This window comes from Pseudophryne corroboree, chromosome 4 (genome assembly GCF_028390025.1).
Source record: "Pseudophryne corroboree isolate aPseCor3 chromosome 4, aPseCor3.hap2, whole genome shotgun sequence".
Taxonomy (NCBI): Eukaryota; Metazoa; Chordata; class Amphibia; order Anura; family Myobatrachidae; genus Pseudophryne; species Pseudophryne corroboree.
In genome coordinates this window covers 377,794,339-377,812,315 of record NC_086447.1, presented here as the reverse complement: position 1 = coordinate 377,812,315, position 17,977 = coordinate 377,794,339, and the positions used below count along the sequence as shown (strand labels likewise).

The following is a 17,977-nucleotide window of genomic DNA, read 5'->3' as shown; positions in this document are numbered from 1 at the left end:
CTTCTTCTGGAATGCCTTTTCCTTTTAGGATCTGGCATTCAAACGCCATGCCGTCAAACGCAGCCGCGGTAAGTCTTGAAAAAGACAAGGACCCTGCTGAAGCAGGTCCCTTCTCAGAAGTAGAGGCCACGGATCGTCCGTGACCATCTCTTGAAGTTCCGGGTACCAAGTCCTTCTTGGCCAATCCGGAGCCACTAGTCTTACTCCTCTTTGCCGTATAATCCTCAAAACCTTTGGTATGAGAGGCAGAGGAGGAAACACCTATACCGACTGGTACACCCAATGTGTTACCAGCGCGTCCACAGCTATTGCCTGCGGATCTCTTGACCTGGCGCAATACCTGTCCAGTGTCTTGTTGAGGCGAGACGCCATCATGTCCACCATTGGTTTTACCCAACGGTTTAATAGCATGTGGAAAACTTCTGGATGAAGTCCCCACTCTCCCGGGTGAAGGTCGTGTCTGCTGAGGAAGTCTGCTTCCCAGTTGTCCACGCCCGGGATGAATACTGCTGACAGTGCTATCACGTGATTCTCCGCCCAGCGAAGGATCCTGGCAGCTTCTGCCATTGCCCTCCTGCTTCTTGTGCCGCCCTGTCTGTTTACATGGGCGACTGCCGTGATGTTGTCCGACTGGATCAACACCGGTCTTCCTTGAAGCAGAGGTTTCGCCTGGCTTAGAGCATTGTAGATTGCTCTTAGTTCCAGAATGCTTATGTGAAGAGACTTTTTCAGGCTCGACCACACTCCCTGGAAATTTCTTCCCTGTGTGACTGCTCCCCAGCCTCTCAGGCTGGCATCCGTGGTCACCAGGATCCAATCCTGCATGCCGAATCTGCGGCCCTCCAATAGATGAGCCTCCTGCAACCACCACAGAAGGGATACCCTTGTCCTCGGCGACAGGGTTATCCGCAGGTGCATCTGAAGATGCGACCCTGACCATTTGTCCAACAGATCCCTTTGCATGGAATCTGCCGAAAGGGATTGCTTCGTAAGAAGCTACCATTTTTTCCCAGGACTCTTGTGCATTGATGTACAGACACCTTTCCTGGTTTTAGGAGGTTCCTGACCAGGTCAGATAACTCCTTGGCTTTTTCTTCGGGAAGAAAAACCTTTTTCTGAACTGTGTCCAGAATCATCCCCAGGAACAGCAGACGAGTTGTCGGCATTAATTGGGATTTTGGAATATTCAGAATCCATCCGTGCTGCTTTAGCACCTCTTGAGATAGTGCTAAACCCATCTCTAGCTGTTCTCTGGACCTTGCCCTTATTAGGAGATCGTCCAAGTATGGGATAATTAATACGCCTTTTCTTCGAAGAAGAAATATTATCTCGGCCATTACCTTTGTAAAGACCCGAGATGCCGTGGACAAACCAAACGGCAGCGTCTGAAACTGATAGTGACAGTTTTGTACAACGAACCTGAGGTACCCCTGGTGTGAGGGGTAATTGGAACGTGGAGATACGCATCCTTGATGTCCAAGGATACCATAAAGTCCCCTTCTTCCAGGTTCGCTATCACTGCTCTGAGTGACTCCATCTTGAACTTGAACTTCTTTATGTACAGGTTCAAGGACTTCAGATTTAGAATAGGCCTTACCGAGCCATCCGGCTTCGGTACCACAAAAAGAGTGGAATAATACCCCTTCCCTTGTTGTAGAAGAGGTACCTTGACTATCACCTGCTGAGAATACAGCTTGTGAATGGCTTCCAAAACCGTCTCCCTTTCTGAGGGGGACGTTGGTAAAGCAGACTTCAGGAAACGGCGAGGTGGCTCTGTCTCTAATTTCAACCTGTACCCCTGAGATATTATCTGCAGGATCCAGGGATTTACCTGCGAGTGAGCCCACTGCGCGCTGTAATTCTTGAGACGACCGCCTACCGCCCCCGAGTCCGCTTGCGAAGCCCCAGCGTCATGCTGAGGCTTTTGTAGAAGCCGGGGAGGGCTTCTGTTCCTGGGAAGGAGCTGCCTGTTGCTGTCTCTTCCCTCGTCCTCTGCCTCGTGGCAGATATGAATAGCCCTTTGCTCTCTTATTTTTAAAGGAACGAAAGGGCTGCGGTTGAAAGGTCGGTGCCTTTTTCTGTTGGGGAGTGACTTGAGGTAGAAAGGTGGATTTCCCGGCCGTAGCCGTGGCCACCAAATCCGATAGACCGACCCCAAATAACTCCTCTACGCATCGCCTGTCCACTGTCGTGTCCATAAAGCTCTTCTGGCCGAAATGGACATAGCACTTACCCGTGATGCCAGTGTGCAGATATCTCTCTGTGCATCACGCATATAAAGAAATGCATCCTTTATTTGTTCTAACGACAGTAAAATATTGTCCCTGTCCAGGGTATCAATATTTTCGATCAGGGACTCTGACCAAACTACCCCAGCACTGCACATCCAGGCAGTCGCAATATCTGGTCGTAGTATAACACCTGCATGTGTGTATATACCTTTTTGGATATTTTCCATCCTCATATCTGATGGATCTTTAAGTGCGGCCGTCTCAGGAGAGGGTAACGCCACTTGTTTTGATAAGCGTGTTAGCGCTTTGTCCACCCTAGGAGGTGTTTCCCAGCGCTCCCTAACCTCTGGCGGGAAAGGGTATAAAGCCAATAACTTCTTTGAAATTAGCAGTTTTTTTATCGGGGCACCCCACGCTTCATCACACACGTCATTTAATTCTTCTGATTCGGTAAAAACTACTGGTAGTTTTTTCACACCCCACATAATACCCTGTTTAGTGGTACCTGTAGTATCAGCTAAATGTAACATCTCCTTTATTGCCAAAATCATATAACGTGTGGCCCTACTGGAAAATACGGTTAATTCGTCACCTTCACCACCGGAATCAGTGCCTGTGTCTGGGTCTGTGTCGACCGACTGAGGCAAGGGGCGTTTTACAGCCCCTGACGGTATTTGAGGCGCCTGGACAGGCACTAATTGAGTGTCCGGCCGCCTCATGTCGGCAAACGACTGCTTAAGCGAGTTGACGCTATCCCGTAATTCCACAAAGGCATCCATTCTGGTGTCGACCCCCTAGGAGGTGACATCCTCATATTTGGCAATTGCTCCGCCTCCACACCAATAACGTCCTCATACATGTCGACACACACGTACCGACACACAGCAGACACACAGGGAATGCTCTATACGAAGACAGGACCCACTAGCCCTTTGGGGAGACAGAGGGAGAGTCTGCCAGCACACACCAAAAAGCGCTATATATGACAGGGATAGCCTTATGATTAAGTGCTCCCTTATAGCTGCTTTTATATTAATATATTGCCATTTATTTTGCCCCCCCTCTCTGTTATACCCTGTTTCTGTAGTGCAGTGCAGGGGAGAGACCTGGGAGCCTTCCTGACCAGCGGAGCTGTGACAGAAAATGGCGCCGTGTGCTGAGGAGATAGGCCCCGTCCCTTTTTCGGCGGGCTCGTCTCCCGCTATTTAGTACATTTAGGCAGGGGTAAATATCTCCATATAGCCTCTGGGGCTATATGTGAGGTATTTTTAGCCTTTTTAAAGGTTTTCATTTGCCTCCCAGGGCGCCCCCCCCCAGCGCCCTGCACCCTCAGTGACTGCCGTGTGAAGTGTGCTGAGAGGAAAATGGCGCACAGCTGCAGTGCTGTGCGCTACCTTAAGAAGACTGCAGGAGTCTTCAGCCGCCGATTCTGGACCTCTTCTTGCTTCAGCATCTGTGAGGGGGCCGGCGGCGTGGCTCCGGTGACCATCCAGGCTGTACCTGTGATCGTCCCTCTGGAGCTTCATGTCCAGTAGCCAAGAAGCCAATCCATCCTGCACGCAGGTGAGTTCACTTCTTCTCCCCTCTGTCCCTCGTTGCAGTGATCCTGTTGCCAGCAGGAATCACTGTAAAATAAAAAACCTAAGCTAAACTCTCTAAGCAGCTCTTTATGAGAGCCACCTAGAATTGCACCCTTCTCGGCCGGGCACAAAAATCTAACTGGAGTCTGGAGGAGGGTCATAGGGGGAGGAGCCAGTACACACCACCTGACCTGTAAAAGCTTTACTTTTGTGCCCTGTCTCCTGCGGAGCCGCTATTCCCCATGGTCCTTTCAGGAACCCCAGCATCCACTTAGGACGATAGAGAAAATATATATTGCAAGAACAGCTGGAGTCAGAAAATCTGACTCGTTGTTTATATTGTATGCACCCAACAAGATGGGTGCTCCTGCGTCTAAGCAGACGATTGCTCGTTGGATCTGTAGCACAATCCAACTGGCACATTCTGTGGCAGGCCTGCCACAGCCTAAATCTGTAAAGGCCCACTCCACAAGGAAGGTGGGCTCATCTTGGGCGGCTGCCCGAGGGGTCTCGGCATTACAACTTTGCCGAGCAGCTACGTGGTCAGGGGAGAACACGTTTGTAAAATTTTACAAATTTGATACTCTGGCTAAGGAGGACCTGGAGTTCTCTCATTCGGTGCTGCAGAGTCATCCGCACTCTCCCGCCCGTTTGGGAGCTTTGGTATAATCCCCATGGTCCTTTCAGGAACCCCAGCATCCACTAGGACGATAGAGAAAATAAGATTTTACTTACCGATAAATCTATTTCTCGGAGTCCGTAGTGGATGCTGGGCGCCCATCCCAAGTGCGGATTATCTGCATAAATTGTACATAGTTATTGTTAACTTATTCGGGTTATTGTTGTAGGAAGCCATCTTTCAGAGGCTCCGCTGTTATCATACTGTTAACTGGGTTTAGATCACAAGTTGTACGGTGTGATTGGTGTGGCTGGTATGAGTCTTACCCGGGATTCAAAATCCTCCCTTATTGTGTACGCTCGTCCGGGCACAGTACCTAACTGGAGTCTGGAGGAGGGTCATAGGGGGAGGAGCCAGTGCACACCACCTGATCGGAAAAAGCTTTACTTTTTGTGCCCTGTCTCCTGCGGAGCCGCTATTCCCCATGGTCCTTTCAGGAACCCCAGCATCCACTACGGACTCCGAGAAATAGATTTATCGGTAAGTAAAATCTTATTTTTATTATGATGAAGCTAATTCAATATTTAATACTGCAGTATTATTTTACATATGCACAGATGTGTATGGATTGGGGATAATTTGATTAGTGTTCACTCTAGGCTGTTTTAGCAGGGCGCCGCGCCCTGCCCATTTTTTAGCAGGCAAAACCCGCCCTGCCCCTTTTGCGGCGCCCTGCTAGAACAGCCGCCCACTTCCTGCCCTCTTGGCGTGTATAGATGCCGTGCGCATGCGCGCAGCATCCATTCACGCATTGGGAGAGGGCTGGGGGAAGCCCAGCACCGACGGAGGTGCTCGGCACACCCCCAACAGTGACGTCGCCGGCCACAGACGCTCTCTATAGTAGCGTCTGTGGGCCGCACCGCCCCCTAAAATTACGTAGGCGTGGCCACGCCCCCTCATTTGCGTGGCTGCGCCCCAGTTTTGGACGCGCACGCGGCGCACATGTGCCCCCGGAGTCCGGCGCCCTGCCCCTTTTCACTCGTAGAGTGAACACTATTGATGCTGGGGTCTATATTAAGGTCTGTGATGCACACTTTGTAACAGTGCAATCATTTGTGGTTAGATGTTTTTTTGGCACAGTGCATTTTTTTATGTGTACAATACATGTTGGTTTTTCACCAATTAAATACTGAATAGTGGACTGATCCACTACTAGGGAAGCCAATCCCGGGCCATTTTTTCAATCCCGGGTATCGGGATTGAAAAATGGTCAATCCCGGGATTCCCGGTATACCCGGGATTGGCTTTAAACTGTGTCCGGCCGCCCCCCACGCCCCGCCCCTCCCGCCCTGCAGACATAAAAAAACCCGTACAAACCTGCACAGCCAGGTAGCGGGTGAGGAGGAGCCGGCGGGTGAGTGCAGCGGAGCCTGCGGGTGAGTGCAGGGTGAGCCGGGAGGAGGCGGCGGGTGAAGACCGCCGTACTTTCCGGCTCGGCGGCTGCTGAAAGCGCAGCGTGACCTCACAGTCACAGGTCACGCTGCGCAGGGGGAGACAGGAGGAGGGAGCCGGGCAGCATCTGAGCGTCCTGAGGACGCTCAACGCTGATCCCTCAATCCCCGGGATTGGAGCTTCCAATCCCGGGATTGAATCCCGGCCGTTTTTGGGCCTAAATCCCGGGATCCCGCCGATCCCGATCCCGGGATTGGCCTCCCTATCCACTACTTTGGGTTTTCTGTACATAAAGGACAAACATTTGTAAGGCAGCAGATAACAATAGACTGGAAAGAATGTGTAAAGACAGTAAGTAATTCAGATTTTACATGTTTTTTTTGTTTTTCTCCAGATAACAGACTTCGTTAAGGGGCTGTTTTTTAAATGAAGAAAAGAGTGAGGTGCTACTCCCTTTCCTATTCCAATCCAAATGTTCTATCCAAATCCCAGGTAGACTTGTGCTCTGGCTGTAAGCAGTTTGCAATTAATCTACTTGACTGGTGGCTGTGAGTAAGCCTCTAAAGAAGCAGGTTTGGATTTGGCTGAACTTTTGGTGATGCGGCTGCAGGAGAAAGAGCTATGTCTGAGCAAAGCTGCAGTTATTCCTGTATCCTTTGTTGGATACTTTTTTTTGTTTGTGCAACCCAAAAGGATCCCAGGGGTTATTTAGGGTAAAGAAAAATTGAGTCACTTACCCAGAAGGGGGAGATTTATTGTTTTCATGTTATGAGGTTTTTGTGGAAACTTTTGTATACAAGATTGTATTCTGTTCATTCAGATCAAGATTTGAGTCTTCCTGTAAATAAATGTAGGTAAAATATCTGGAAAAAGAAGATATGGTCTCATGTGTCTCCTTTTAACAGAACAAAGATAACAAACCAGTGAGTTAAAATCTCCCACATATGATGGAGGATGTAGACAGTATCACAGGCCCTTAGAGACACTGGCTGTGGATTGCTGTATATCCAGCTCTTGCTGTGAAATTGCTTCAAAGGAACAGTGTTTCATCATCATCAAAGGGATAGTGGAACAGAAGCAGAACTACAGTGGCTAGTGCAAATTCCTATTTGACAAGTTTAGGCTACTGTATGTCAGATAGTGGTCAGCCATGACTATGGGGTGTACATTTCTGACAGGGATATGGCATAAGACTGAATTCAGCATTCACATATGAAAAGTAAAGTGTAAAATAGCAAAAGAGCCATTCTGAAATGTAATAACTTATTATTAAAGTAGAACTATAATATAGATTATATCTTGCTATCAATTTAATACTGCTTTCTATTAGTTTTTGTGAATTTAAAGAATAGCTATGTGAAATGAATAATTCATCTACCCAAGACGATTGAAATAATTTAACAATGTACTAAAAAATACTTTCGTATACAAGTCTGGAGTTTAATTTTAATTACGGTTTTGATTCATTTTTTAAATGATCTGAACAATCCTAAAGAAAATTAATATTGTTAATTAAAATAGGAAAATCAGATGATATTTTATTCATTGAGCAAAACTATGGTAATTACATAGTTTGATTCATAATTTATGTAAATGAATGCATTGGAGCAGTTTTTCCGGTAAAACTTTTCGATACATGACCCTTGTGAAAAATGGATAAACATAATCAAAATGAAAAATAGTCTATAGAATTTTTGGCATAGCTCAAATTATATCAAATATATTTCTACATCCTGACATATGGATCTACTGCTATGTGTTAATGAACAGGCTACTGAAAAGAACATCTGTAGTAATGAGTCATGTTACAACACTCTGTAAATATCCAAACATTACAATGAACTAGCTTGGTATTATAAATGTTTAGAATTATCTGTACACAGAGAATTATATGTATGAAACAAATACACTGTCCTCTTTTAAGGCAAGTATATAAAAACATGCAAAAATCTCAACATTGCTAAACAAGACTTACATTGCAACTAAAATTATTTGTTCTAAAACAGACAACTCAATACTTAAAATCTGGCAGGTACACAAGCAGTGTAAAAATGTATTGTCCAGCCAGATATGTGATATGTTACATTGAAAAACAGTCCCTGTTAAAACGGAGTATATCTCCTGTGTAATCTTTAATTCCTCTCACAAATTTTCAGCTATTTGGTCCCTCATTATCCTCTCCATTCTCCCATGACCTTTGAACAAGTCCATTCGTTTGATGACAAGAATGTGCCCCCCCCCCCCCCGCATTTACATATTTATACTTTTTTCTATGATAATTGTGACTTTGCTTGCCTTATCCAATTCAAATAAATATACCCCACATATTTTCCTTTCTGCCCCCCCCCCACCCATTTTATATTTCTGAAAATAATTCAATAAATGCAGTTATGAAGCACTTGATGAAAATCAAGTAAAAAAACTGCCCTCACTGGACATATTTGACCGTCAGGGGTACCCTATTGGCCCCGTTTAATTTTCGTTAAAGGAAAAAAAAAAGAAAAAGGACTGATATCGTAATTTTCGTCTGATGGTGTATATTGGGCAATGCTATTACAAGCCTGTTAAAGCCTACTTACCTGAAGATTTTTCCCTTCAAAAGCGTTAACAACGTTGCTTTTTAAAATGTATTTTATTTAATAAAGTTGAAAAAGTATTTTTTTAAATATTTAAACATTATATTATGCACATCTGCAGAACGGATCTCCTCGTCAAAAATGGGGGGACAGGGTGGGACGGCGCAGTTGCATGAAGTCTGTCCATGCCAGTTAAGTGGTTATTAAAGTCACATGAGATGAATCTGAATGGCTGCTTATTGGGGATTATGCTTGCATGACTTATAATACCTGATAAGTGACGGGGATCACGACACCAGCATCAGGGCTAATAGGATAGCCCTGGCGAACCTATTGGCAGCGGTAAATCCGCATGACTTAGAGATCTTAGTAAGAAAACGGCAGCTTAGTAGAATTTAATTGGAAAAATGGTTCATTATTTAGTAAAAGATCGATATTCTGAAGCAAAGAGTATAGGCATGATTCAAAGACACACTAAGACGCGGCTATGCCATCTGCATCTTATGCTAGTGTCGCAGAAGATTTCGTTAAAACTGACATGCACAATTGCTGTACCTTGTACCTATGGAAATCCATCTCAGTACGCCTTTACAAGCAACATTCGAAACTTGCACTAGTCCTATGGTATTTTTTCCATCTGAACATGGACTTCTGTGTCTGCATCTCCGAGTGGTAATAATCAGGATACATGCAGAGTGCGACTCATACATATGCACACAACTTAGAACATTGGCCACCTACATGAACATCGACATTGTGTGCAGTTAGCGTGCGATTCAGAATCAGACCCTATAGGGTCTATTCATGTAGAAAACGAAATCAGAATTGCTACTTATCACTATACATCGCATCGCTTCGATGCGATGTATAGCCGTGATAAGTAGCAATTCATGTATACTTACCCTTCCGACGATGCGCTGCGGTGTCTGGGGCTCCTGCGGTGAGGTCTTCTCCGGTGGTCCCTCCCTGCGATGCGCGGAGTCCAGCGACGGTCCCTTTGCGCATGCGCAGCTGGATGACCTCCCGGCAGGCCGCAGTGGTTGCTGGGAGGTCGGGGGGCAGAGCCAGCACGAGGTGCCGAGCAGCGATCAGGGAAGCATTGAGCTTCCCTGACGTTTCCGCACCGCAGTTCAGGTTACGCCGTCCTCAGATGGCGAACCTGAACTCCATGGAGAAGCGGAAAGCAGAGCTTTCTGCACCTTCATGAATCGCACTCACCATACAAAGGTATGGTGATGCGATTCAGGCACAGAGCGGGGGTACCGCTGGAGAAGTCAGAGACTTCTCCACGGTTACCGGCTCTGTGAATTGCGGTAAGCAGAGAAAAGCCCTGTTTACCGCAAAACAGGGCTTTTCTCTGCTACATGAATAGACCCCTATGTGTCTTGTATGATTGTATTATACATCACAAACATTTTCACCATAAAATGAAAACTTTCATTTGAATTTAGGAAAAGACTCTTGCAGTGATATGGGCTTCAATAATAGCCCATCCTAGCAAAAAGCTGAAGGCAGAAGCATCTCTCTGCTTGCTGGTTTAGAACCAGTGAGTGTACTGCATATCCCTCAGCAGAGGCCAATGGGGAGAGATCCAGTGGATCCCTTTCCAAAAGCATCTGAACTACAGTAGCCCAGAGGATACTATGGGCTAACGCCATCTTAAGATGGCATTAGTGGGTCAAACTTTGGAATGTGAATCGACAATGTAGCATTCCTATAGAATCCTACAGGGGCTGATTTGGAAATGAAGGGACAGCTGCAGATATTGGAGATAGCTGCAACAGTCCCTTTTTCTTAAATGCTGTGAATGTTCTTTAATAAATATGCCACGTTGTGAGCAATATCTAAATTAGTTTAACATATACCTATATAGACTAAACATGTTGAGACAGACGATTGTAAACAAAACTTCAGAGGCCAGCTGCTAATTCATCATCAGTACAGGAATACTGTACATTTCTCTCTGATCTGTTACATGACAAATGCACTGATGCCTTGGATTCCCCATCCCTAATAGTATATTCTAACAATCATAGCTGGAGATATTTCTTGCAAGAAATGTGCACCTACTTCATGTTTGTACACCATGGCCGATGTCCATGCAACAGAGCAATTATCAGCAGATTGCGTATGTGCTGCAATCGCATTACGCATGCGTCAAGGTGCCATTGCAATCTTGCTCACAATGAGGATGTCATGGAGAGGTGATTGACAGAAAGTGACCATTTGAAGTTGTTAACAGGAAGTGGTTGGAGAACCATGGCCATGTCATGGCCAGTTTCGGGGTGTGTATCTGGCATCAGCTGCTAGCTTGTACATGCAAAAACATAGCACCTGCAGCGCTGCTGCTGTGTCCGGTCTGCGTAGCCATAGGCTTACCTTAAGCTCGATGTTCCTAATTTTTATGTATAGGCTGCAAATGTGTACACAGTTGCGAATGAGTTTGCTATGGCTGCTCTGTGTTTTTCTTTTAATTTTTGGGCAGCAGCTTCACTTGTTAACATTAGCAGTTCTGTAGGCTAGAAGATTGCAATTGCATTCACGTACAAACATGAATTAGAATTATGCCCTGTTTCCAATCCATTTTCAGTTAAAGTAATGACGTGACCATCACCACTTCCACTGATAAAGAGCTCCATGACTACAGCTACAGTGAAGAATCCCTTCTGTGCTGATGTCTTTCTACTAGTTGAAGAGGATACTCCCTTGTCTCCGGCACAGTCCTAGCTATGAAGACCATTAGACAAATCATTTTATTGAATTTGGATATATTTATGCATACTAATTAGGTCACCTCTGAGGTTCCTTTTTCCAAAGGCATCCATCTGTTCTGTTAGGTAAAACTTCATTATATTTTTAAGCAAATAAAATTTTAGACATTTGCATCAAGAAAATTGCCAATTTTTTATTTCTGTTTAATTACCATGTTATTTCCGATAAAACAGCTGCCTTTAGTTGTCTCATTATAGGAACACCCCTAGTTATACCCATTATTTTTACTTGACTGCTTTGTTACCTTGGTATCGGGTGCATTTTAAACTGTGCTCTTTAAAGTATGGTCTATGCTATGTACACATTATGTGATCCCATACGATACAATATCGTATGATATTGTATAAGATATCATATCAGATCAGATTGTGTGTACACACTACAATGTCAAACGATGTCTAGAAACAAAGTAATTACTGGAGTTCAAAACCACACAATATCACCTCATCAAGACTGCATGTAGTCCAACGTATATGATGGCGCATGCGACCCGCGGGAGCGCGCATCGTACGTCGGGTCATGCATACACATTATGCAATATAATTTAGGACTGAACAATATTGTTCAGATTGTGAACGATATTGCAGTGTGTATGGACTATAAGCCATAAGAGTACAAGATAGTTAAGTGTTAGGCACTGCCTGCATGTCGTTAATACATACCAACACTGGGAGCGGGAAGGCAATTTACATAAACATTTACAAATTTTTTCTTTTTTTTTAAACTTCATCATTATATTTATTGCTGCTAAAGTGTTTATTAGACTATATTGGTTTAAAAATATTTTTTTTTCTTAAGCACAATACACTGGAGATACTTTATACACTTTCAGTTTTTGCCTTGTATAGATTTACCTATAACAACTTCTTGTCACCTGATATTGTAAAAGTCAAAACAGTATTTTGTTATTAGCAACTTGTATTAGCGCTTTTTTTCAATTAGCAAGGAAGTGTTATGTATCCAATTGTTGAGGAACTTAACAACTGCAGTTATAATCAGGATAGCTTTCACTATGTATATTCTGTGAAGCGTCTTAATGAATACAGTGTGTGCTGCATAGGCGTTCTCAGCACATTACAGAACTTTGGACAGCAGCCAAACCTTGCAAACTAGCTAAAACCAATTTATCCAAACTTTGAATTAAAGATTAAGGGGTCTATTCATGTAGCAGAGAAAAGCCCTGTTTTGCGGTAAACAGGGCTTTTCTCTGCTTACCGCAATTCACAGAGCCGGTTACCGTGGAGAAGTCTCTGACTTCTCCAGCGGTACCCCCGCTCTGTGCCTGAATCGCATCACCATACCTTTGTATGGTGAGTGCGATTCATGAAGGTGCGGAAAGCTCTGCTTTCCGCTTCTCCATGGAGTTCAGGTTCGCCATCTGAGGACGGCGTAACCTGAACTGCGGTGCGGAGACGTCAGGGAAGCTCAATGCTTCCCTGATCGCTGCTCGGCACCTCGTGCTGGCTCCGCCCCCCGACCTCCCAGCAACCACTGCGGCCTGCCGGGAGGTCATCCAGCTGCGCATGCGCAAAGGGACCGTCGCTGGACTCCGCGCATCGCAGGGAGGGACCGCCGGAGAAGACCTCACCAAAGGAGCCCCAGACACCGCAGCGCATCGTCGGAAGGGTAAGTATACATGAATTGCTACTTATCACGGCTATACATCGCATCGAAGCGATGCGATGTATAGTGATAAGTAGCAATTCTGATTTCGTTTTCTACATGAATAGACCCCTAAATACAAGCATTCATGTACATTAAAGGTTATACAGTATATCACATGATTCATCGGTAGGTGATACTTTTTCATTTTCCATAAGTTATACAACTCTGTAGAAAAGCACTACCCTGCACACTCTACCATTGCACACTTGCTATTAATGGAAATTAAAATGTGTAACAGACATCGGTTTGCGGGAAAGGTCTAACGTTATTACCACCCACCACCCACAGGATAATAATAATAATAATAATAATTTTATTTATATAGCGCTCTTTCTCCAATAGGACTCAAGGCGCTTAACAGATACATAGCATAATATAGTACAGAAAATAATGAAGTACATTTTCATAAAATACAGAAGCATGAAGATACTAAAATGGACATTATGGAAATGCTTGAGTAAACAGGAAAGTCTTGAGTCTACTTTTGAAGGATTCTATAGTTGGGGCCTCTCGCACTGTGCGGGGAAGTGCGTTCAATAGAGTCGGAGCCGCTAGTTCACATTATGTCACATTGTGGCATAATGTGTACTGGCAGCCATACAAAGTACACCAAATTAATTTTATGACATACAGTATCTCAAGTTCATATTATGCCACATTACAATGAGAAGGTCCTGGGGCATAACTAGATGCATTGTAGGCTACAAGGCAAAAGTTTGTAAGTGCCTCTGCATCACCCAATGGAAAACATTTATATAGCACGTGTAACTTTGACAGGGAAGATGGGCCCCTCTCAGCTCTGGGCCCCATAGCAGTTACACTCCCTGCACCTATAGTAGCTACGCCCTTGGCATCAACTATCTTGCTTTATTCTACTAATTCTACCCAGATTACCTTGAGAGGATGGTGCAAGGCTTGACCTAATATAACAATTCTGTCATGTATTATGGAATGTCCCTCTCTCATGTTTTATCATCCAGATTGTCGGCAACATTGTATCCATCGCATGCATGAATGACTAGAATTGAATGCAGTTTATATCACCTAATGTATCATTTATGGTTATTTAACAATTACATACTTAGTAACGATGTTTATTGACAGTTTGGAGATACAGATGCCGATTTATATTTCAGTCTTATGACAGTCTCCGACAACGACTATAGCCCTAATTCAGACCTGATCGCTGCAACAAAATTGTTCTCCAATAGGCAAAACCATGCACACTGCAGGCGGGGAAAATATAACATGTGCAGATGTACATGTGGGAGAGATGCCTGCCCTCCAGACACATTTGTATTATTTATTAGACTTTTATATCCTCCCTCAGTTGAAGCACCTGCGAGGAGGGGGTGGAAGGCAGCTTATTTTAGCCTGAATAGGAGACAAGAGAGCTCAGCTGCTCCCTGTGATAGTGACTCACTCGCAGTGTTTCCAGTAGCTCCCTGTCACCCTCACTCACGGCATCTCTTTGGCTGGAGTGTCAGCACCATGGACAGCGGCGGCAGAGCTCAGGGAGACCAGTGTACACTGCTGCTCGTCATATGCTGCCGGTACCACCGCTGATGCTCATCCTATGCTGTGTTTCGCTAAGAAATAATGCATACACCGCTGATGTTACATTGTTTTCAAAGTTAAACCCAGGTATCGTATTAGAGCTTTAAGTAAAGCATCCTGGATAGTTACAGGACTAGCGACTGTTAAACCCGATTAGCAAAGCCAATAACCTGCTATTTTTACCTAGGTAACCTGGATGTTATTTTACATTATGACATTGTTCCCTATCCCAGCCTTAACTAGCACAATAATCCATTTACTGTAGCACAAGGATCATCTCACATCCAATAAATGTTTTCTCAGGACATCAAACATAATGAAATCCTCTTGTTACAATATAATCGCAGTAATACAGAGAAATATATGATTGTCTCAGATACTCATCATAGTATGGTTGATTCAGCAGAAACAGGCTACACTGACTGCTCATCCGCCACAAGGAGGAGAAAGGTGACATTAGGTGATAGTTACAGATGAATAATAATTTGTCACCGTACAGCTGTACTAGCCCTTACATTAGCAGCCTGATATATATACTATACATATCACACGATGTACTATATACTACACATATCACACGATGTATTAAACATATGCGAGCCAGTGACCATCTTAAACATAATATACTGTACAGTTCCACCACGCCAGGAGACATGTTACCCGGCGCTGATTGTCGGGGTGATCATGTAATAGCTCCCAATGCTATGCACACAATAGTAGCATATGTAAAAAATGACAAGCATTAGCGATCCTGTGTACTACAGCCTACATCCAATGCTTCAGCACAACTCTTTCTTGTGGAATTCATGTGTAATACATTGATCTTTCCTCTGCAATGTTACATACGGTAACATTCTTGTTATACTCTGAATGTGAACTTTATGATAGCATGTATTCCAAACGTCATGTATGCCACAAAAAAACAAACAAAAGTATATTATTTTATTTGGGTATAATTTAGCACCTTCGGTATAATTGTTTCAAATAAAGAGTATATTCCTATAAGAGTAGTAGACTGAACCAAAAAGCAACACAAAACAGAAACTGGGTAAAAACCGGAACGCCGGACCGGCTCCCTGCAGTGACACCAGCCACTGTGGAGCTTGTAGTGCTGGTCCCCGTCTGTGGGGCGTCTGTGACAGCTGTCACCGGGGAGGGAGAGATTGCAGTCTCCCCTTATGTTCCGGTTCAAACCCCATGAGGCTGGGGGATGTAGTCTTGGGGGATGTAGTCTCTTCTTCTTCGTTTCCCCTGTGACAACTGGGGAAACGCGGACGGGACACCCCCACCCCCCACCCCCGGACGGGGACATGCTCTACAAGCTCCACACAGTGGCAGAGATCGCTGGAGTACGGTGGTCCGGCGTTCCGGACCATTCAGGTTTTTACCCAACTCCCGCAAAACACATTACACGAGTAAGTTGTATGACAGGTGGCGCATACAGCACTGCATGATTAGTTACCATCAGCAAGTTGAAATGAGGCTACAGCCTTACCTTCCTCTGATATGTCATTCTAGGCTCAGAGCATCATGCATGTAGCATGCCCCGGCCGGATGCATGGGGAGCAGTGACCGAAAGTTCAGGACAGTTTAGTGTGCGGCATGTGAGCGACTTCCTCCAGTCCCGCGCATGTGAGTGTGAGTGCAGGCTGCCAGGCGAGCCTTTGACATCGCTCCTATGAGCCTTCCCTGTAGCTGCTGCTGTCCGAGTGCCTCACTACACTGCTCTCCCCGCGTGAAGAATCGCACACTGGGCGCATGCGTCATTCATTCATTCTTTTTGTACATGCGTAGTACGTGCAGTGTCAGCTCCAGGACGCCATCTTGGAGAGGTCGACTTGCGGCTTAGTGCGAGGGGTTCTATAGGCAATGAATCTGAAAGAGGCAACGAAAACTGCCTCCCAGGCACCTCCTAGCTGCAAGACTGATATAGTCTCAGCAGGTAACTACTGTTGCTTTAATGGGATTATATTGTGAAACAGAGGCTCGTTAGAAAAACAATTGCAATTGTTTGAGTATGTGCACATGCAGGGCCGGCGCTAGGGTGTTCTGCGCCCCCCTGCAAACTATAAATTTGCACCCTCCTATACTTTACAATGGGTAATACATATAATGCTCCCTGTCGTAGTGCCGCTTACACATGTAACGCCCCCTGTACCAGTGACGCTTACACACGTAACGCCCCTGTAGTGGTGACGCATACACACGCAACACCTCCTGTATCAGTGACTCTTACACACGCAACGCCCCCTGTTCCAAGGACGCTAACACACGTCACGCACCCTGTAGTAGTGACTCTTACACACACAATGCCCCCTGTACCAATTACGCTTACACACGTAACGCCCCCTGTAGTAGTGACGCTTACACACATAACGCCCCTGTAGCAGTGACGCTTACACATGTAATGCCCCCTGTACCAGTGACGCTTGCACACGTAAAGCCCACAGTAGTAGTGACGCTTGAACAAGTAATGCCCCCTGTAGTAGTGACGCTTACATATGTAACGCCCCCTGTACCAGTGACGCTTGCACACGTAAAGCCCACAGTAGTAGTGACGCTTGCACAAGTAATGCCCCCTGTAGCAGTGACGCTTACACATGTAATGCCCCCTGTACCAGTGACGTTTGCACACGTAAAGCCCACAGTAGTAGTGACACTTGCACAAGTAATGCCCCCTGTAGTAGTGACGCTTACACACGCAACACCTCCTGTATCAGTGACTCTTACACACGCAATGCCCCCTGTACCAAGGACGCTTACACACGTAACGCAACCTGTAGTAGTGACGCTTGTACACATAATGCCCCCTGTAATAGTGACGCTTGCACACGTAACGCCCCCTGTACCAGTGATGATTGCACATGTAACGCCCACTGTACTAGTGATGCTTGCACACGTAACGCCCCCTGTAGCAGTGATGCTTACACGTAACGCCCCCTGTAGCAGTGATGATTACACGTAATGCCCCCTGTAGCAGTGACGGTTATACAAGACGCCCCTGTAGCAGTGACACTTACACACATTATGCCGCACAGTCACACACAACACACATACTGTACATACATTATACACATACACTGTCGCACATACACACACATACATATACTGTATACACACACACACACACACACACTTTCACTCACTCTCTTTCCAATCGCTTACATAAGGAAGTCTGGCAGCTCATCCTCCCGTGTTGCAGTGCAGTCTGCAGCCTAGCCCAGTTTAGCTCTGCCCCCTTAACCCATGTAGCTCCGCCCCCTTTTAGGTCCGCACTGACCACTCTGTCTGTGAGTCTGTGACAGGGAAGGGGAGAGGAGGCTTCATGCTGCCGGCGCCGCTGCCTGTGGTAGACTGTGACAGGCGCAGGGGCGTCAGAACATTTATAGGTTGGGGTGGAGTTAGAGCCTCATTTTGTCGCCCCTGGGGGTGAAGTTACCGGGAGGAGAAGGCGGGACTATGGGGACGAAATGGAGGCGGCACCACGGTCGGGACAGAAAGGGAGAGTGTCAAGGATAGAAAGAG

The 17,977-nt window shown here is 45.6% G+C and overlaps 1 protein-coding gene and 1 long non-coding RNA gene across 5 annotated transcripts in view; one reads left to right on the top strand and one right to left on the bottom strand.

The window, feature by feature from the left end:
* Nucleotides 1-16,265, bottom strand: part of LOC134909610 (uncharacterized) — a 157,629-nt gene extending 141,364 nt beyond the window's left edge. Inside the window, exon 1 of the long non-coding RNA XR_010175982.1 lies at nucleotides 15,948-16,265. This is a non-coding gene — a long non-coding RNA (uncharacterized LOC134909610). The remainder of the gene's footprint in view (nucleotides 1-15,947) is intronic.
* ERICH1 (glutamate rich 1) overlaps nucleotides 14,425-17,977 on the top strand; it is a 254,498-nt gene continuing 250,945 nt past the window's right edge. For 3 of the 4 annotated variants that reach the window (XR_010175981.1, XM_063916660.1, XM_063916657.1), the window contains exon 1: nucleotides 14,425-14,539. Coding sequence is in view for 3 of the 4 variants with exons in the window: in XM_063916660.1 (XP_063772730.1) it covers nucleotides 14,440-14,539 (100 nt within the window). In the remaining variant the exon portion in view is untranslated. Of the gene's footprint in view, nucleotides 14,540-16,295; nucleotides 16,395-17,977 lie in introns of those variants that run through there. The other variant, XM_063916658.1, reaches the window with a different exon arrangement.